Genomic DNA, 22,442 nt, shown 5'->3' with positions numbered 1-22,442 from the left:
ATGAAATCCTGTGTATTTTAAAATATATTTGGACATATGGGTATTTAATGTAAATTTTAATTAAAATGAGGGATCCAAGTAATATAACTAAACAATAAAAAAATAAGAAAAGCCTTTTTAAAACTTTCTGTAAAATTTAATTAAAAAATAATGCAATTTCTGGTGAGGAATAAATTAGGACACCCCCCTATATTATCCCTCTTAAAATGTTGAAAATCCCAAACAGGTGCATCACGTCAGGTGCACATGATTAGTACATCGTTACCCAGCATTTGAATGGAGCCTTGCCCTATTTAAACCTCAAATTTAGTTTGGTGTGGCCCTGACAGTTGGGATGTTGAGGTGAGCGCCATGGTGAGGTCTAAAGAGCTTCCTGATGCCCTCAGAAAGAAGATTGTGGCCGCTTACGACTCTGGTAAAGGATTCAAAAAGATTTCAAAAGCATTTAACATTAGCCATTCCACCATTCGCAAAATTATTTACAAGTGGAGGACATTTAAAACAACTGCCACCATGCCAAGATCTGGCCGTCCGAGCAAGTTTACCCCAAGAGCAGAACGCAAGATGGTCAAAGAGGTCCTGAAAAATCCTAAAGTGTCATCAAGGGAATTACAGCAGGTTCTGGCAACTGTCAATGTGAAAGTGCACGACTCTACCATCAGAAAGAGACTGCACAAGTGTGACTTGCATGGGAGGTGTGCAAGGAAGAAACCTTTGCTCTCTAAAAAAAACATCAAGGCCAGACTGAAGTTTGCCAGAGAGAACATAGACAAAGACCACGACTTCTGGAATAAGGTTCTTTGGACAGATGAGTCTAAAATTGAATTATTTGGACACCAGAACAGAAGACATGTTTGGCGTAAACCAAATACAGCCTTCCAAGAAAAGAACCTCATACCAACTGTAAAGCATGGAGGGGGCAGTGTCATGGTTTGGGGATGCTTTGCTGCAGCAGGACCTGGCCAACTCACCATCATAGAATCCACCATGAATTCTACTGTGTATCAGAGGGTGCTTGAAGAAAATGTGAAACCATCTGTCAAAAAATTAAAGCTGAAGCGTAACTGGATACTGCAACAAGACAATGACCCAAAGCATACCAGCAAATCCACCAAGGACTGGCTAAAAAAGAAGAAGTGGAGAGTCCTGGAATGGCCAAGTCAAAGCCCTGATCTTAATCCCATCGAAATGCTGTGGGGTGACTTGAAACGGGCTGTACATGCAAGACACCCCTCAAACATCTCACAGCTAAAAGAATTCTGCATTGAGGAGTGGGCCAAACTTTCTCCTGATCGATGTCAGAGACTGGTAAAAGGCTACAAAATGCGTCTCGTTGAAGTTATATCAGCCAAAGGGGGCAACACTAGCTACTAGGGGGTAGGGTGTCCTAACTTTTTCCTCCATTGAAATACATACTTTATTTTTTTTCTTTTTTTGGATTTGTCAAACAATGTTCATTTTTGTTGTTAAATTGCAATCAAATCACTTTCTTTTTGAAAAATACATAAAAACATGCCTGGATATTGGTATGTGTACCATTTCTAAATAAAAAGCTGATTATTTAATGGGGTGTCCTAATTTTCTCACATGCCTGTATGTGTATCACATCCACCAGGTTTGCTTCGTTAAATACGGAAGATTTTGAAAGAGAAAGACATGTTGAATACCCGAAAGGAACGTGTATGTATAATAATGGCTTTTTTCATGGTATAATCAGATATATTCCATTCAGCTACTTGTTCAGTATCATTCTAGCTGAATGGAATATATCTGATATACCACTCAACGCCAGCCAATATTATTTAAATATGTCACTCAGATCCACGATGTCTTTCGTATGAAAAAGGAGTTTTTCAACACGAGAAGATAAACTTCATATCTTCAAGCCAGTGTGTGATTTTCTTTTTATTATGTAGACACAAACAAAAAGAACCAAAACTTATCAAAACAATTCATTGATTTCCTCATGCGTGACACAGAGATTTATGTCTCAGCTTTGGTTCTCCATGTCCCGGATGTAGCTCGTATGAAAAATATATACGAGTGGCGTATTTCCCAGTAAAACATTCGTGTCTATATAATATATGGGCTTATGAGGCTTTAAATTCACAAACAAACTGCATCGTAAAATAAAACTAAGCTCCATCTGGTGAATCATAATACTGAAGCTATCAACATCGAGGCCTATATAAAAGACAAAAGGCTGAGATTTTTAGGAAACGGGCCTGATAAGTCAACAGCACAACGACAGAATGATGGGTTAAAATTAAATAGATTCACAATAATCTCAAGCTTATAAAATAATAAATTCAGCTTATTAATATAGCTCATGGCTGAGATAGGCTCACCTGGTGCAGTGTTTGGATGTGTTCCATGTAACTCTCTGCCCTTTGCTCTGGGGACTTGGGGAAGTGTCACTGGAGCTTGGCGTCGTGTGTCTGCGTTTTCGTTTAGATGGAGGGGACAAGCGTGGGCTACCAGAGCTGATATTACTGCTGGGGTCCTTCTGAAAACCATAATGACAAAAAAAATAAATAAATAAATAAATAAATAAATATTTATTTTCACTATATTTTTGTATTAACAATGCACCTTTAAAGGAACAGTCCACCGTACTTCCATAATGAAATATGCTCTTATCTGAATTGAGACGAGCTGCTCCGTACCTCTCCGAGCTTTGCGCGACCTCCCAGTCAGTCAGACGCAGTCTGACGCGCTGTCACTCCTGTTAGCAATGTAGCTAGGCTCAGCATGGCCAATGGTATTTTTTAGGGGCTGTAGTTAGATGCGACCAAACTCTTCCGCATTTTTCCTGTTTACATAGGTTTATATGACCAGTGATATGAAACAAGTTCAGTTACACAAATTGAAACGTAGCGATTTTCTATGCTATGGAAAGTCCGCACTATAATGACAGGCGTACTAACACCTTCTGCGCGCTTCGGCAGCACATTGATACGGAGCTCAGATATCAATGCACTGCCGAAGCGCGCAGAAGGTGTTAGTACGCCTGTCATTATAGTGCGGACTTTCCATAGCATAGAAAATCGCTACGTTTCAATTTGTGTAACTGAACTTGTTTCATGTCACTGGTTATACAGGCATGTGAGAAAATTAGGACACCCCATTAAATAATCAGCTTTTTATTTAGAAATGGTACACATACCAATATCCAGGCATGTTTTTATGTATTTTTCAAAAAGAAAGTGATTTGATTGCAATTTAACAACAAAAATGAACATTGTTTGACAAATCCAAAAAAAGAAAAAAAATAAAGTATGTATTTCAATGGAGGAAAAAGTTAGGACACCCTACCCCCTAGTAGCTAGTGTTGCCCCCTTTGGCTGATATAACTTCAACGAGACGCATTTTGTAGCCTTTTACCAGTCTCTGACATCGATCAGGAGAAAGTTTGGCCCACTCCTCAATGCAGAATTCTTTTAGCTGTGAGATGTTTGAGGGGTGTCTTGCATGTACAGCCCGTTTCAAGTCACCCCACAGCATTTCGATGGGATTAAGATCAGGGCTTTGACTTGGCCATTCCAGGACTCTCCACTTCTTCTTTTTTAGCCAGTCCTTGGTGGATTTGCTGGTATGCTTTGGGTCATTGTCTTGTTGCAGTATCCAGTTACGCTTCAGCTTTAATTTTTTGACAGATGGTTTCACATTTTCTTCAAGCACCCTCTGATACACAGTAGAATTCATGGTGGATTCTATGATGGTGAGTTGGCCAGGTCCTGCTGCAGCAAAGCATCCCCAAACCATGACACTGCCCCCTCCATGCTTTACAGTTGGTATGAGGTTCTTTTCTTGGAAGGCTGTATTTGGTTTACGCCAAACATGTCTTCTGTTCTGGTGTCCAAATAATTCAATTTTAGACTCATCTGTCCAAAGAACCTTATTCCAGAAGTCGTGGTCTTTGTCTATGTTCTCTCTGGCAAACTTCAGTCTGGCCTTGATGTTTTTTTTAGAGAGCAAAGGTTTCTTCCTTGCACACCTCCCATGCAAGTCACACTTGTGCAGTCTCTTTCTGATGGTAGAGTCGTGCACTTTCACATTGACAGTTGCCAGAACCTGCTGTAATTCCCTTGATGACACTTTAGGATTTTTCAGGACCTCTTTGACCATCTTGCGTTCTGCTCTTGGGGTAAACTTGCTCGGACGGCCAGATCTTGGCATGGTGGCAGTTGTTTTAAATGTCCTCCACTTGTAAATAATTTTGCGAATGGTGGAATGGCTAATGTTAAATGCTTTTGAAATCTTTTTGAATCCTTTACCAGAGTCGTAAGCGGCCACAATCTTCTTTCTGAGGGCATCAGGAAGCTCTTTAGACCTCACCATGGCGCTCACCTCAACATCCCAACTGTCAGGGCCACACCAAACTAAATTTGAGGTTTAAATAGGGCAAGGCTCCATTCAAATGCTGGGTAACGATGTACTAATCATGTGCACCTGACGTGATGCACCTGTTTGGGATTTTCAACATTTTAAGAGGGATAATATAGGGGGGTGTCCTAATTTATTCCTCACCAGAAATTGCATTATTTTTTAATTAAATTTTACAGAAAGTTTTAAAAAGGCTTTTCTTATTTTTTTATTGTTTAGTTATATTACTTGGATCCCTCATTTTAATTAAAATTTACATTAAATACCCATATGTCCAAATATATTTTAAAATACACAGGATTTCATGAGGTGTCCTAATTTTTTCACATGCCTGTATGGTTATATGTAAACAGGAAAAACGTGGAAGAGTTTGGTCGCATCTAACTACAGCCCCAAAAAATACCATTGGCCATGCTGAGCCTAGCTACATTGCTAACAGGAGTGACAGCGCGTCTGACTGACTGGGAGGTCGCGCAAAGCTCGGAGAGGTACGGAGCAGCTCGTCTCAATTCAGATAAGAGCATATTTCATTATGGAAGTACGGTGGACTGTTCCTTTAAAAAGTCAATTAATTAAAAATAAATAAATAAAGCCACTGGTTGCAGCTGACTAAAGGACCCTCTATTCATGACATTGATGCAAGCAATTTAATGAGCCAAAATCTGGAAAACATGCCCATCAGCAGCCACATGAAGCACACCTAACCGATCATGTGAGCTTCCACGGTTCACTAATTTTTTGAGACAGCTCATCAGGCAACTTCTAAAGATATCAATGTTGTCATAACTTCAGTACAATAAACCTTTTTACCCGAAAATACTGCTAAATAACGCACAGAAAAGCAGACTATAAAGAAAAACAAAAAGAGCCAATCAGAAAGGGGACAGTAAATTTTGCAGTCTCATCTCAGAGAAATTCAGCCCTGTTAATTTGGGCACCACAGTGGCATGAGCTATTAAAAAAAGAAAGAAGAGGGAAAAATAAAAGTAATTATTGGGTGGAAGTCGCACTGGATTTTTGCTGCATGGGAAGAAAAACTATCCAGTAGGGTAAAATTACACATTGCCCATTTCACAAAGGCCAGCTATCATAAATCTAGTATGATCACTGCTTCACAAATAACTGATCGGATGTCAAGTTATATTTTCATAATGAACGCATTTTGTTTGCCCAGGTTTTGCTGATTTTCTTCCGTGCACCACAACTGCTTTTGCTTGTACACTGTTAGCAAACATACATATTGTGTATCAAAAATGTAAAGTGCCATTTATAGACATGTAACGATTATACAACGATAAATCACAATACAAACGGACATGATAATTTGAATCAATTAAAAATGAATTGTGATTCTCATCAGGCTGCATAATCTGTTTTCCACAGTTGTAATTGCATGGTTAAGACAGCAGAGGGTGCAATAACTTACAACCCTGATTCCAAAAAAGTTGGGATGCTGTGCAAAATGTACATAAAAACACAATACAATGATATGCAAATCCTTTTAAACTTCTATTCAATTGCATTAAATACAAAAAGACGAGATATTTAAATGTTCAAACTGATAAACTTTGTTTTTTTGTAAATAAACACGATCTGAATTTCATGCCTGCAACACATTCCAGAAAAGTTAGGACAGGGGCATGTTTACCACTGTGACATCACCTTTTCTTTTAACAACACTCGGGAAGCATTTGGGAACTGAGAATACGAATTGTTGAAGTTGTGAATGTGAAATGGGTCTCCACTGTCATATTTTGCACTTCATAATGCACCACACATTTTCAAAGGGAGGTAGGTAAGCCAGTTTAGCACCTGCACACTACTACAAAGCCACACTGTTGTAAGACATGCAGAATGTGAACTGGTATTGTCTTGCTGGAATAATCAGGGACATCCCCGATAGAGATGTTGTCTGGATGGTAGCATATATTCATCAAAAACATCTCAGCATTAATGCTGCCTTCACAGATGTGCAAGCTACCCATGCTATGGACACTAACATACCCCCATACCATCACAGAGGCTGGCTTTTGAACTTTGTGCTTGTAACAATCTGGATGGTCATCTTTTTCTTTATCCCAGAAGATACAATGTTCATGATTTCCAAAAACAACTCAAAATGTGGACTAGTTAGATCACAGCACACTTGTCCACCTTGCATCAGTCCATCTCAAATGATGTTGTATAGCTTTCGCTTTGCGGAGCAGATGCAGCAATGAACTTTGTTTACTGACAAAAGTTTTCCAAAAGGTTCCCAAGCACAGACAGTAATACCCTGGTGAACTTTGCCCAATCCTTGTTTGTGAATGACTGATCCTTTCCAATTACCAATTAACCTGGTTTCCTGTAGAATGTTCCCAACAGGTGTTTTTTGAGCATTCCACAACTTTCCCAATTGTTTGTTGCTCTTGTGCCAACTTTTTTGGGACATGTTGCAGGCATCAAATTAAAAAAAACAATGAAACAACAACAATAAACAAACAGAGAGACACACAGACACGGACTGACAAAGAGAAAGACACACAGAGAGAGGGAGGACGGACGGAGAGAGGGAGGACGGACGGACAGAGAGAGGGAGGACGGACGGACGGAGGGAGATAGGGAGGACGGACGGACGGAGAGAGGGAGGACGGACGGACGGACGGAGAGAGAGAGGGAGGACGGACGGACGGGGAGAGAGAGGGAGGACGGACGGACGGGGAGAGAGAGGGAGGACGGACGGAGAGAGAGAGGGAGGACGGACGGAGAGAGAGAGGGAGGACGGACGGAGAGAGAGAGGGAGGACGGACGGACGGAGAGAGAGAGGGAGGACGGACGGACGGAGAGAGAGAGGGAGGACGGACGGACGGAGAGAGAGAGGGAGGACGGACGGACGGAGAGAGAGAGGGAGGACGGACGGACGGAGAGAGGGAGGACGGACGGACGGAGAGAGGGAGGACGGACGGACGGAGAGAGGGAGGACGGACGGAGAGAGAGAGGGAGGACGGACGGACGGAGAGAGGGAGGACGGACGGACGGAGAGAGGGAGGACGGACGGACGGAGGGAGGACGGACGGACGGAGGGAGAGAGGGAGGGAGGACGGACGGACGGAGAGAGGGAGGACGGACGGACGGAGAGAGGGAGGGAGGGAGGACGGACGGAGAGAGGGAGGGAGGACGGACGGACGGACGGAGAGAGGGAGGGAGGGAGGACAGACGGACGGACGGAGAGAGGGAGGGAGGGAGGACGGACGGACGGAGAGAGGGAGGGAGGACGGACGGACGGAGAGAGGGAGGGAGGACAGACGGACGGACGGAGAGAGGGAGGGAGGGAGGACGGACGGACGGAGAGAGGGAGGGAGGACGGACGGACGGAGAGAGGGAGGGAGGACGGACGGACGGACGGAGAGAGGGAGGAGGGACGGACGGACGGACGGAGAGAGGGAGGGAGGACGGACGGACGGACGGAGAGAGGGAGGGAGGACGGACGGACGGACGGAGAGAGGGAGGGAGGGAGGACGGACGGACGGAGAGAGGGAGGGAGGGAGGACGGACGGACGGAGAGAGAGGGAGGGAGGGAGGACGGACGGACGGAGAGAGGGAGGGAGGGAGGACGGACGGACGGAGAGAGGGAGGGAGGGAGGACGGACGGACGGAGAGAGGGAGGGAGGGAGGACGGACGGACGGAGAGAGGGGAGGGAGGGAGGACGGACGGACGGAGAGAGGGAGGGAGGGAGGACGGACGGACGGAGAGAGGGAGGGAGGGAGGACGGACGGACGGAGAGAGGGAGGGAGGGAGGACGGACGGACGGAGAGAGGGAGGGAGGGGAGGACGGACGGAGAGAGGGAGGGAGGGAGGACGGACGGACGGAGAGAGGGAGGGAGGGAGGACGGACGGACGGAGAGAGGGAGGGAGGGAGGACGGACGGACGGAGAGAGGGAGGGAGGGAGGACGGACGGACGGAGAGAGGGAGGGAGGGAGGACGGACGGACGGAGAGAGGGAGGGAGGGAGGACGGACGGACGGAGAGAGGGAGGGAGGACGGACGGACGGACGGAGAGAGGGAGGGAGGACGGACGGACGGACGGAGAGAGGGAGGGAGGACGGACGGACGGAGAGAGGACGGACGGACGGAGAGAGGGAGGGAGTACGGAGAGAGGGAGGGAGTACGGACGGAGGGAGAGAGGGAGGGAGGACGGACGGACGGAAAGAGGGAGGGAGGACGGACGGACAGAGAGAGGGAGGACGGACGGACGGGAGAGAGGGAGGACGGACGGACGGAGAGAGGGAGGACGGACGGACGGAGAGAGGGAGGACGGACGGACGGACGGACGGACGGAGAGAGGGAGGACGGACGGACGGACGGACGGAGAGAGGGAGGACGGACGGACGGACGGACGGAGAGAGGGAGGACGGACGGACGGACGGACGGAGAGAGGGAGGACGGACGGACGGACGGACGGAGAGAGGGAGGGAGGACGGACGGACGGACGGAGAGAGGGAGGGAGGACGGACGGACGGACGGAGAGAGGGAGGGAGGACGGACGGACGGACGGAGAGAGGGAGGGAGGACGGACGGACGGACGGAGAGAGGGAGGGAGGACGGACGGACGGACGGAGAGAGGGAGGACGGACGGCCGGACGGACGGAGAGAGGGAGGACGGACGGCCGGACGGACGGAGAGAGGGAGGACGGACGGCCGGACGGAGAGAGGGAGGACGGACGGCCGGAGAGAGGGAGGACGGACGGACGGAGAGAGGGAGGACGGACGGACGGAGAGAGGGAGGACGGACGGAGAGAGGGAGGACGGACGGACGGAGAGAGGGAGGAACGGACGGACGGAGAGAGGGAGGACGGGACGGACGGACGGAGAGAGGGAGGACGGACGGACGGAGAGAGGGAGGACGGGACGGACGGACGGAGAGAGGGAGGGAGGACGGACGGACGGAGAGAGGGAGGGAGGACGGACGGACGGAGAGAGGACGGACGGACGGAGAGAGGGAGGGAGTACGGACGGAGGGAGAGAGAGGAGGGAGGACGGACGGACGGACAGAGAGAGGTGAGGGAGGACGGACGGAGAGAGGGAGGACGGACGGACGGAAGAGAGGGAGGACGGACGGACGGAGAGAGGGAGGACGGACGGACGGACGGAGGAGAGGGGAGGACGGACGGACGGACGGAGAGAGGGAGGACGGACGGACGGAGAGAGGGAGGACGACGGACGGACGGACGGAGAGAGGAGGGAGGACGGACGGACGGACCGGAGAGAGGGAGGGAGGACGGACGGACGGACGGAGAGAGGGAGGGAGGACGGACGGCCGGACGGACGGAGAGAGGGAGGACGGACGGCCGGACGGACGGAGAGAGGGAGGGAGGGACGGACGGCCGGGACGGACGGAGAGAGGGAGGACGGACGGCCGGACGGACGGAGAGAGGGAGGACGGACGGCCGGACGGACGGAGAGAGGGAGGACGGACGGACGGAGAGAGGGAGGACGGACGGACGGAGAGAGGGGAGGACGGACGGACGGAGAGAGGACGGACGGACGGAGAGAGGGAGGACGGACGGACGGAGAGAGGGAGGGGACGGACGGGACGGAGAGAGGGGAGGACGGACGGACGGACGGAGAGGGAGGACGGACGGACGGACGGAGAGAGGGAGGGAGGACGGGACGGACGGAGAGAGGGAGGGAGTACGGACGGAGGGAGAGAGAGAGGGAGGGAGGACGACGGAGAGAGGGAGGACGGACGGACGGAGAGAGGGAGGACGGACGGACGAGAGAGGAGGACGGACGGACGGAGAGAGGGAGGACGGACGGACGGACGGAGAGAGGGAGGACGGACGGACGGACGGAGAGAGGGAGGACGGACGGACGGACGGGAGAGAGGGAGGACGGCCGGCCGGACGGAGAGAGGGAGGACGGACGGACGGACGGGAGAGAGGGAGGACGGACGGACGGACGGAGAGAGGGGAGGACGGACGGACGGACGGAGAGAGGGAGGACGGACGGACGGACGGAGAGAGGAGGACGGACGGCTCGGACGGAGAGAGGGAGGACGGCCGGCCGGACGGAGAGAGGGAGGACGGCCGGCCGGACGGAGAGAGGGAGGACGGCCGGCCGGACGGAGAGAGGGAGGACGGCCGGCCGGACGGAGAGAGGGAGGACGGGCCGGCCGGACGGAGAGAGGGAGGACGGCCGGCCGGACGGGAGAGAGGGAGGACGGCCGGCCGGACGGAGAGAGGGAGGACGGCCGGCCGGACGGAGAGAGGGAGGACGGCCGCCGACGGAGAGAGGGAGGACGGCCGGCCGGACGGAGAGAGGGGAGGACGGACGGCCGGACGGAGAGAGGGAGGACGGACGGCCGGACGGAGAGAGGGAGAGGACGGACGGCGGACGGAGAGAGGGAGGACGGACGGCCGGACGGAGAGAGGGAGGACGGACGGCCGGACGGAGAGAGGGAGGACGGGCCGGACGGAGAGAGGGAGGACGGCCGGACGGAGAGGAGGGAGGACGGACGGACGGAGAGAGGGAGGGAGGACGGACGGACGGAGAGGAGGGGAGGACGGACGGACGGAGAGAGGGAGGACGGACGGACAGAGGGAGGGAGACGGACGGACAGAGGGGGAGGGGACGGACGGGACGGACGGACGAGAGGGGAGAGGGAGGACGGACGGACGGAGAGAGAGAGGGAGAGGACGGACGGAGAGAGGGAGGACGGACGGACGGAGAGAGGGAGGACGGACGGACGGACGGATGAGAGGGAGGACGGACGGACGGACGGAGAGAGGGAGGACGGACGGACGGAGAGAGGGAGACGGACGGAGAGAGGGAGGACGGACGGACGGAGAGAGGGAGGACGGACGGACGGAGAGAGGGAGGACGGACGGACGGAGAGAGGGAGGACGGACGGACGGAGAGAGGGAGGACGGACGGACGGAGAGAGGGAGGACGGACGGACGGAGAGAGGGGAGGACGGACGGACGGACGGACGGAGAGAGGGAGGACGGACGGACGGACGGACGGACGACGGACGGACGGACGGCGAGAGGGAGGACGGACGGACGGAGAGAGGGAGGAACGGGAGAGACGGAGGACGGAGGGACGGAGAGAGGACGGACGGAGAGAGGACGGACGGGACGGAGAGAGGACGGACGGAGAGAGGGAGGACGGACGGACGGAGAGAGGGAGGACGGACGGACGGAGAGAGGGAGGACGGACGGACGGAGAGAGGGAGGACGGACGGACGGGAGAGAGGGAGGACGGACGGACGGAGAGAGGGAGGACGGACGGACGGAGAGAGGGAGGACGGAGAGACGGAGAGAGGGAGGACGGATGGACGGAGAGAGGGAGGACGGACGGAGAGAGGACAGACGGACGGACGGAGAGGAGGGCGGACGGACGGACGGACGGAGAGAGGGCGGACGGACGGACGGGAGAGAGGGAGGACGGACGGAGAGAGGAAGGACGGAGAGAGGGAGGACGGAGAGAGGGAGGACGGACGGAGAGAGGACGGACGGACGGAGAGAGGGAGGACGGACGGAGAGAGGGAGGACGGACGGAGACAGGGAGGACGGACGACGGAGAGAGGGAGGACGGACGGACGGAGAGAGGGAGGACAGACGGACGGAGAGAGGGAGGGAGGGACGGACGGACGGAGAGAGGGAGGGAGGACGGACGGACGGAGAGAGGGAGGGCGGACGGACGGACGGAGAGAGGGGGAGGGCGGACGGACGGACGGAGAGAGGGAGGGCGGACGGACGGACGGAGGAGAGGGAGGGGGAGGACGGACGGACGGAGAGAGGGAGGGAGGACGGACGGACAGAGGGAGAGAGGGAGGACGGACGGACGGAGGACGGACGGACGGACGGAGAGAGGGAGGACGGACGGAGAGAGGGAGGACGGACGGACGGACGGACGGACGGAGAGAGGGAGGACGGACGGAGAGAGGGAGGACGGACGGACGGAGAGAGGGAGAACGGAGAGACGGAGAGAGGGAGGACGGACGGACGGAGAGAGGACGGACAGACGGAGAGAGGACGGACAGACGGAGACAGGGAGGACGGACGGAGAGAGGGAGGACGGACGGACGGAGAGAGGGAGGACGGACGGACGGAGAGAGGGAGGACGGACGGACGGAGAGAGGGAGGACGGAGAGACGGAGAGAGGGAGGACGGACGGACGGAGAGAGGGAGGACGGACGGAGAGAGGACAGACGGACGGAGAGAGGACAGACGGACGGAGAGAGGACGGACGGACGGAGAGAGGGAGGACGGACGGAGAGAGGACGGACGGACGGAGAGAGGGAGGACAGACGGACGGAGAGAGGGAGGACAGACGGACGGAGAGAGGGAGGACGGACGGACGGAGAGAGGGAGGACGGACGGAGAGAGGACAGACGGACGGAGAGAGGACGGACGGACGGAGAGAGGGGAGGACGGACGGACGGACGGAGAGAGGGAGGACGGACGGACGGAGAGAGGGAGGACGGAGAGACGGAGAGAGGGAGGACGGACGGACGGAGAGAGGGAGGACGGACGGACGGAGAGAGGGAGGGAGGACGGACGGACGGAGAGAGGGAGGGAGGACGGACGGACGGAGAGAGGGAGGGCGGACGGACGGACGGAGAGAGGGAGGGCGGACGGACGGACGGAGAGAGGGAGGGAGGACGGACGGACGGAGAGAGGGAGGGAGGACGGACGGACAGAGGGAGAGAGGGGAGGACGGACGGACGGAGGACGGACGGACAGACGGAGAGAGGACGGACGGACGGAGACAGGGAGGACGGACGGAGAGAGGGAGGACGGACGGACGGAGAGAGGGAGGACGGACGGACGGAGAGAGGGAGGACGGAGAGACGGAGAGAGGGAGGACGGACGGACGGAGAGAGGGAGGACGGACGGAGAGAGGACAGACGGACGGAGAGAGGACGGACGGACGGAGAGAGGGAGGACGGACGGAGAGAGGACGGACGGACGGAGAGAGGGAGGACGGACGGAGAGAGGGAGGACAGACGGACGGAGAGAGGGAGGACGGACGGACGGAGAGAGGGAGGACGGACGGAGAGAGGACAGACGGACGGAGAGAGGACGGACGGACGGAGAGAGGGAGGACGGACGGACGGACGGAGAGAGGGAGGACGGACGGAGAGAGGACGGACGGACGGAGAGAGGGGAGGACGGACGGAGAGAGGGAGGACGGACGGACGGACGGAGAGAGGGAGGACGGACGGACGGAGAGAGGGAGGACGGAGAGAGGGAGGACAGACGGAGAGAGGGAGGACGGACGGAGAGAGGGAGGACGGACGGAGAGAGGACGGACGGACGGAGAGAGGACGGACGGACGGAGAGAGGACGGACGGACGGAGAGAGGGAGGACGGACGGAGAGAGGGAGGACGGACGGAGAGAGGGAGGACGGAGAGACGGAGAGAGGGAGGACGGACGGAGAGAGGGAGGACGGACGGACGGAGAGAGGGAGGGACGGACGGAGAGAGGACGGACGGACGGAGAGAGGGAGGACGGACGGAGAGAGGACGTACGGACGGAGAGAGGACGGACGGACGGAGAGAGGACGGACGGACGGAGAGAGGACGGACGGACGGAGAGAGGGAGGACGGACGGAGAGAGGGAGGACGGACGGAGAGAGGGAGGACGGACGGAGAGAGGACGGACGGACGGAGAGAGGACGGACGGACGGAGAGAGGACGGACGGACGGAGAGAGGACGGACGGACGGAGAGAGGACGGACGGACGGACGGAGAGAGGGAGGACGGACGGACGGAGAGAGGGAGGACGGACGGACGGAGAGAGGGAGGGAGGACGGACGGACGGAGAGAGGGAGGGAGGACGGACGGACGGAGAGAGGGAGGGAGGACGGACGGACGGAGAGAGGGAGGGAGGGAGGACGGACGGAGAGAGGGAGGGAGGACGGACGGACGGAGAGAGGGAGGGAAGACGGACGGACGGAGAGAGGGAGGGAAGACGGACGGACGGAGAGAGGGAGGGAGGACGGACGGAGAGAGGGAGGACGGACGGAGAGAGGGAGGAGAGAGGGAGGACGGACGGAGAGAGGGAGGACGGACGGAGAGAGGGAGGACGGACGGACGGAGAGAGGGAGGACGGACGGACGGACGGAGAGAGGGAGGACGGACGGACGGAGAGAGGAAGGACGGACGGACGGCGAGAGGGAGGACGGACGGACGGAGGGACGGAGAGAGGGAGGACGGACGGACGGAGGGACGGAGAGAGGGAGGACGGACGGAGGGACGGAGAGAGGGAGGACGGACGGAGGGACGGAGAGAGGGAGGACGGACGGAGGGACGGAGAGAGGGAGGACGGACGGAGGGACGGAGAGAGGGAGGACGGACGGAGGGACGGAGAGAGGGAGGACGGACGGAGGGACGGAGAGAGGGAGGACGGAGGGAGGGACGGAGAGAGGGAGGACGGACGGAGGGACGGAGAGAGGGAGGACGGACGGAGGGACGGAGAGAGGGAGGACGGAGAGAGGGAGGACGGAGAGAGGGAGAGGAGAGACGGAGGGACAGAGAGACAGGAGAGACGGAGGGACAGAGAGAGGAGAGACGGAGGGACAGAGAGAGAGGAGAGACGGAGGGACAGAGAGAGAGGAGAGACGGAGGGACAGAGCGAGAGGAGAGACGGACAGAGAGAGAGAAGAGAGACGGACGGAGGGACAGAGAGAGAGAGAGGAGAGACGGACGGACAGAGAGAGCGAGAGGAGAGACGGACGGACGGACAGAGAGAGCGAGAGGAGAGACGGACAGAGAGAGCGAGAGGAGAGACGGACAGAGAGAGCGAGAGGAGAGACGGACAGAGAGAGCGAGAGGAGAGACGGACGGACGGACAGAGAGCGCGAGAGGAGAGACGGACGGACGGACAGAGAGCGCGAGAGGAGAGACGGACGGACGGAGGGAGAGGAGAGACGGACGGACGGAGGGAGAGGAGAGACGGACGGACGGAGGGAAGGAGAGGAGAGACGGACGGACGGACAGAGGGAGAGGAGAGACGGACGGACGGACAGAGGGAGAGGAGAGACGGACGGAGGGAGAGGAGAGACGGACAGAGGGAGAGGAGAGACGGACGGACGGACAGAGGGAGAGGAGAGACGGACGGACGGAGAGGACAGACGGACGGACAGAGGGAGGAGAGACGGACAGACGGACAGAGAGGGAGGAGAGACGGACAGACGGACAAAGAGAGAGAGGAGAGACGGAGGGACAGAGAGAGAGGAGAGACGGACGGAGGGAGAGAGAGAGAGGAGAGACGGACGGAGGGACAGAGAGAGAGAGGAGAGACGGACGGTGGGAAAGAGAGAGAGAGGACAGACGGACGGAGGGAAAGAGAGAGAGAGAAGAGAGACGGACGGACGGAGGGACAGAGAGAGAGAGGACAGACGGACGGAGGGACAGAGAGAGAGAGAGGACGGACGGACGGAGGGAAAGAGAGAGAGAGAGAGGAGAGACGGACGGAGGGACAGAGAGAGAGAGGACAGACGGACGGAGGGAAAGAGAGAGAGAGGACAGACGGACGGAGGGAAAGAGAGAGAGAGAAGAGAGACGGAGGGACAGAGAGAGAGAGAGGACAGACGGACGGAGGGAAAGAGAGAGAGAGGACAGACGGACGGAGGGAAAGAGAGAGAGAGAAGAGAGACGGACGGACGGAGGGACAGAGAGAGAGAGGACGGACGGACGGAGGGAAAGAGAGAGAGAGAGGACGGACGGACGGAGGGAAAGAGAGAGAGAGAAGAGAGACGGACGGACGGAGGGACAGAGAGAGAGAGAGGACGGACGGACGGAGGGACAGAGAGAGAGAGAGAGAGGACGGACGGACGGAGGGAAAGAGAGAGAGAGGGAGAGGAGAGACGGACGGAGAGAGGGAGAGGAGAGACGGACGGAGAGAGGGAGAGGAGAGACGGACGGAGAGAGGGAGAGGAGAGACGGACGGAGAGAGGGAGAGGAGAGACGGACGGAGAGAGGGAGAGGAGAGACGGACGGAGAGAGGGAGAGGAGAGACGGACGGAGAGAGGGAGAGGAGAGACGGACGGAGAGAGGGAGAGGAGAGACGGACGGAGAGAGGGAGAGGAGAGACGGACGGAGAGAGGGAGAGGAGAGACGGACGGAGAGAGGGAGAGGAGAGACGGACGGAGAGAGGGAGAGGAGAGACGGACGGAGAGAGGGAGAGGAGAGACGGACGGAGAGAGGGAGAGGAGAGACGGACGGAGAGAGGGAGAGGAGAGACGGACGGAGAGAGGGAGAGGAGAGACGGACGGAGAGAGGGAGAGGAGAGACGGACGGAGAGAGGGAGAGGAGAGACGGACGGAGAGAGGGAGAGGAGAGACGGACGGAGAGAGGGAGAGGAGAGACGGACGGAGAGAGAGAGAGGAGAGACGGACGGAGAGAGAGAGAGGAGAGACGGACGGAGAGAGAGAGAGGAGAGACGGACGGAGAGAGAGGAGAGACGGACGGAGAGAGAGAGAGGAGAGACGGACGGAGAGAGAGAGAGGAGAGACGGACGGAGGGAGAGAGAGGAGAGACGGACGGAGGGAGAGAGAGGAGAGACGGACGGAGGGACGGAGAGAGAGAGAGGAGAGACGGACGGAGGGACGGAGAGAGAGAGAGGAGAGACGGACGGAGGGACGGAGAGAGAGAGAGGAGAGACGGACGGAGGGAGAGAGAGGAGAGACGGACGGAGGGACGGAGAGAGAGAGAGGAGAGACGGACGGAGGGACGGAGAGAGAGAGAGGAGAGACGGACGGAGGGACGGAGAGAGAGAGAGGAGAGACGGACGGAGGGACAGAGAGAGGAGAGACGGACGGAGGGACGGAGAGAGAGAGAGGAGAGACGGACGGAGGGACGGAGAGAGAGAGAGGAGAGACGGACGGAGGGACGGAGAGAGAGAGAGGAGAGACGGACGGACGGGACGGAGAGAGAGAGAGGAGAGACGGACGGACGGACAGAGAGCGAGAGGAGAGACGGACGGACGGACGGAGGGAGAGACGGACGGACGGACGGAGGGAGAGACGGACGGACGGACGGAGGGAGAGACGGACGGACGGAGAGAGAGGCGAGACGGACGGACGGAGAGAGAGGCGAGACGGACGGACGGAGGGAGGGGCGAGACGGACGGATGGAGGGAGGGAGAGGCGAGACGGACGGACGGAGGGAGAGACGGACGGAGGGAGGGAGAGGAGAGACAGACGGACGGACGGACGGAGGGAGAGGAGAGACGGACGGACGGACGGAGGGAGAGGAGAGACGGACGGACGGAGGGAGAGGAGAGACGGACGGACGGACGGACGGAGGGAGAGGACGGACGGACGGACGGAGGGAGAGGAGGGACGGACGGACGGACGGAGGGAGAGGAGAGACGGACGGACGGAGGGAGGGAGAGGAGAGACGGACGGACGGACGGAGGGAGGGAGAGGAGAGGCAGACGGACGGACGGAGGGAGAGAGAGGAGAGACGGACGGACGGAGGGAGGGAGAGGAGAGGCGGACGGACGGACGGAGGGAGGGAGAGGAGAGGCGGACGGAGGGAGGGAGGGAGAGGACAGGCGGACGGACGGAGGGAGGGAGAGGAGAGGCGGACGGACGGACGGAGAGGAGGGACGGACGGACGGAGGGAGGGAGAGGACGGACGGACGGAGGGAGGGAGAGGAGAGGAGAGACGGACGGACGGACGGACGGAGGGAGGGAGGGAGGGAGGGAGAGGAGAGACGGACGGACGGAGGGAGGGAGAGGAGAGACGGACGGACGGAGGGAGAGGAGAGACGGACGGACGGACGGAGAGGAGAGACGGACGGACGGACGGAGAGGAGAGACAGACGGACGGACGGACGGAGGGAGGGAGGGAGAGGAGAGACGGACGGACGGACGGACGGAGAGGAGGGACGGACGGATGGACGGAGGGAGGGAGAGGAGAGACAGACGGACGGACAGAGGGAGAGGAGAGACGGACGGACGGACGGAGAGGACAGACGGACGGACAGAGGGAGGAGAGACGGACAGACGGACAAAGAGAGAGAGGAGAGACGGACGGAGGGACAGAGAGAGAGAGAGAGGAGAGACGGACGGAGGGACAGAGAGAGAGAGAGAGGAGAGACGGACGGAGGGACAGAGAGAGAGAGAGGAGAGACGGACGGAGGGACAGAGAGAGAGAGAGGAGAGACGGACGGAGGGACAGAGAGAGAGAGAGGAGAGACGGACGGAGGGACAGAGAGAGAGAGGAGAGACGGACGGAGGGACAGAGAGAGAGAGAGGAGAGACGGACGGAGGGACAGAGAGAGAGAGAGGAGAGACGGACGGAGGGACAGAGAGAGAGAGAGGAGAGACGGACGGAGGGACAGAGAGAGAGAGAGGAGAGACGGACGGAGGGACAGAGAGAGAGAGAGAGGAGAGACGGACGGAGGGACAGAGAGAGAGAGAGGAGAGACGGACGGAGGGACAGAGAGAGAGAGAGGAGAGACGGACGGAGGGACAGAGAGAGAGAGGAGAGACGGACGGAGGGACAGAGAGAGAGAGGAGAGACGGACGGAGGGACAGAGAGAGAGAGAGGAGAGACGGACGGAGGGACAGAGAGAGAGAGAGGAGAGACGGACGGAGGGACAGAGAGAGAGAGGAGAGACGGACGGAGGGACAGAGAGAGAGAGGAGAGACGGACGGAGGGACAGAGAGAGAGAGGAGAGACGGACGGACGGACAGAGAGAGGGAGGAGAGACGGACGGAGGGACAGAGAGAGCGAGAGGAGAGACGGACGGACGGACAGAGAGCGAGAGAAGAGACGGACGGAGGGACAGAGAGAGAGAGGACAGACGGACGGACGGACAGAGAGCGAGAGGAGAGACGGACGGACAGAGAGCGAGAGGAGAGACGGAGGGACGGACGGAGGGAGAGACGGAGGGACGGAGGGAGAGGCGAGACGGACGGACGGAGGGAGGGGCGAGACGGACGGACGGAGTGAGAGATGGACGGACGGAGGGAGAGGAGAGACAGACGGACGGACGGAGGGAGAGGAGAGACGGACGGACGGAGGGAGAGGAGAGACGAACGGACGGAGGGAGAGGAGAGACGGACGGACGGAGGGAGAGGAGAGACGGACGGACGGACGGAGGGAGAGGACGGACGGACGGAGGGAGAGGACGGACGGACGGACGGAGGGAGAGGACGGACGGACGGAGGGAGAGGAGGGACGGACGGACGGAGGGAGAGGAGGGACGGACGGACGGACGGAGAGGAGAGACGGACGGACGGAGGGAGAGGAGAGACGGACGGACGGACGGACGGAGGGAGGGAGAGGAGAGGCGGACGGACGGACGGACGGAGGGAGGGAGAGGAGAGGCGGACGGAGGGAGGGAGGGAGAGGAGAGGCGGACGGACGGAGAGGAGGGACGGACGGACGGAGGGAGGGAGAGGACGGACGGACGGAGGGAGGGAGAGGACGGACGGACGGAGGGAGGGAGAGGAGAGACGGACGGACGGACGGAGGGAGAGGAGAGACGGACGGACGGACGGAGGGAGGGAGGGAGAGGAGAGACGGACGGACGGAGGGAGGGAGAGGAGAGACGGACGGACGGAGGGAGAGGAGAGACGGACGGACGGACGGAGAGGAGAGACAGACGGACGGACGGACGGAGGGAGGGAGGGAGAGGAGAGACGGACGGACGGACGGAGGGAGGGAGAGGAGGGACGGACGGACGGACGGACGGAGGGAGGGAGAGGAGACGGACGGACAGAGGGAGAGGAGAGACGGACGGACGGACGGAGAGGACAGACGGACGGACAGAGGGAGGAGAGACGGACAGACGGACAGAGAGGGAGGAGAGACGGACAGACGGACAAAGAGAGAGAGGAGAGACGGACGGAGGGACAGAGAGAGAGAGAGGAGAGACGGACGGAGGGACAGAGAGAGAGAGAGGAGAGACGGACGGAGGGACAGAGAGAGAGAGAGGAGAGACGGACGGAGGGACAGAGAGAGAGGAGAGACGGACGGAGGGACAGAGAGAGAGGAGAGACGGACGGAGGGACAGAGAGAGAGGAGAGACGGACGGAGGGACAGAGAGAGAGAGAGAGGAGAGACGGACGGAGGGACAGAGAGAGAGAGAGGAGAGACGGACGGAGGGACAGAGAGAGAGAGGAGAGACGGACGGAGGGACAGAGAGAGAGAGAGGAGAGACGGACGGAGGGACAGAGAGAGAGAGGAGAGACGGACGGACGGACAGAGAGAGGGAGGAGAGACGGACGGAGGGACAGAGAGAGCGAGAGGAGAGACGGACGGACGGACAGAGAGCGAGAGGAGAGACGGACGGAGGGACAGAGAGAGAGAGGACAGACGGACGGACGGACAGAGAGCGAGAGGAGAGACGGACGGACGGACAGAGAGCGAGAGGAGAGACGGAGGGACGGACGGAGGGAGAGACGGAGGGACGGAGGGAGAGGCGAGACGGACGGACGGAGGGAGGGAGAGGCGAGACGGACGGACGGACGGAGGGAGAGACGGACGGACGGACGGAGGGAGAGGAGAGACAGACGGACGGACGGACGGAGGGAGAGGAGAGACGGACGGACGGAGGGAGAGGAGAGACGGACGGACGGAGGGAGAGGAGAGACGGACGGACGGAGGGAGAGGAGAGACGGACGGACGGAGGGAGAGGAGAGACGGACGGACGGAGGGAGAGGAGAGACGGACGGACGGAGGGAGAGGAGAGACGGACGGACGGACGGACGGACGGAGGGAGAGGACGGACGGACGGACGGAGGGAGAGGACGGACGGACGGACGGAGGGAGAGGACGGACGGACGGACGGAGGGAGAGGACGGACGGACGGAGGGAGAGGACGGACGGACGGACGGAGGGAGAGGAGGGACGGACGGACGGAGGGAGAGGAGGGACGGACGGACGGACGGAGGGAGAGGAGAGACGGACGGACGGACGGACGGACGGACGGAGGGAGAGGAGAGACGGACGGACGGACGGAGGGAGGGAGAGGAGAGGCGGACGGACGGACGGAGGGAGAGGAGAGGCGGACGGACGGACGGAGGGAGGGAGAGGAGAGGAGAGGCGGACGGAGGGAGGGAGGGAGAGGACAGGCGGACGGACGGAGGGAGGGAGAGGAGAGGAGAGGCGGACGGACGGACGGAGAGGAGGGACGGACGGACGGACAAAGAGAGAGAGGAGAGACGGACGGAGGGACAGAGAGAGAGAGAGGAGAGACGGACGGAGGGACAGAGAGAGAGAGAGGAGAGACGGACGGAGGGACAGAGAGAGAGAGAGGAGAGACGGACGGAGGGACAGAGAGAGAGGAGAGACGGACGGAGGGACAGAGAGAGAGGAGAGACGGACGGAGGGACAGAGAGAGAGGAGAGACGGACGGAGGGACAGAGAGAGAGAGAGAGGAGAGACGGACGGAGGGACAGAGAGAGAGAGAGGAGAGACGGACGGAGGGACAGAGAGAGAGAGGAGAGACGGACGGAGGGACAGAGAGAGAGAGAGGAGAGACGGACGGAGGGACAGAGAGAGAGAGGAGAGACGGACGGACGGACAGAGAGAGGGAGGAGAGACGGACGGAGGGACAGAGAGAGCGAGAGGAGAGACGGACGGACGGACAGAGAGCGAGAGGAGAGACGGACGGAGGGACAGAGAGAGAGAGGACAGACGGACGGACGGACAGAGAGCGAGAGGAGAGACGGACGGACGGACAGAGAGCGAGAGGAGAGACGGACGGACGGACGGAGAGGACAGACGGACGGACAGAGGGAGGAGAGACGGACAGACGGACAGAGAGGGAGGAGAGACGGACAGACGGACAAAGAGAGAGAGGAGAGACGGACGGAGGGACAGAGAGAGAGAGAGGAGAGACGGACGGAGGGACAGAGAGAGAGAGAGGAGAGACGGACGGAGGGACAGAGAGAGAGAGAGGAGAGACGGACGGAGGGACAGAGAGAGAGGAGAGACGGACGGAGGGACAGAGAGAGAGGAGAGACGGACGGAGGGACAGAGAGAGAGGAGAGACGGACGGAGGGACAGAGAGAGAGAGAGAGGAGAGACGGACGGAGGGACAGAGAGAG

The 22,442-nt window shown here is 58.7% G+C and overlaps 1 protein-coding gene across 3 annotated transcripts in view; it reads right to left on the bottom strand.

The window, feature by feature from the left end:
- Positions 1-22,442, bottom strand: part of atad2b (ATPase family AAA domain containing 2B) — a 299,539-nt gene that overhangs the window by 268,332 nt on the left and 8,765 nt on the right. For 2 of the 3 annotated variants that reach the window (XM_060917745.1, XM_060917747.1), the window contains exon 2: positions 2,349-2,506. In XM_060917745.1, the coding sequence (XP_060773728.1) occupies positions 2,349-2,506 (158 nt within the window). The remainder of the gene's footprint in view (positions 1-2,348; positions 2,507-22,442) is intronic. The other variant, XM_060917746.1, reaches the window with a different exon arrangement.

This window comes from Neoarius graeffei, chromosome 3, assembly GCF_027579695.1.
Source record: "Neoarius graeffei isolate fNeoGra1 chromosome 3, fNeoGra1.pri, whole genome shotgun sequence".
NCBI classification, from domain to species: domain Eukaryota; kingdom Metazoa; phylum Chordata; class Actinopteri; order Siluriformes; family Ariidae; genus Neoarius; species Neoarius graeffei.
Note: the sequence above shows the minus strand (reverse complement) of the source record. Positions and strands in the feature narration are given on the sequence as shown.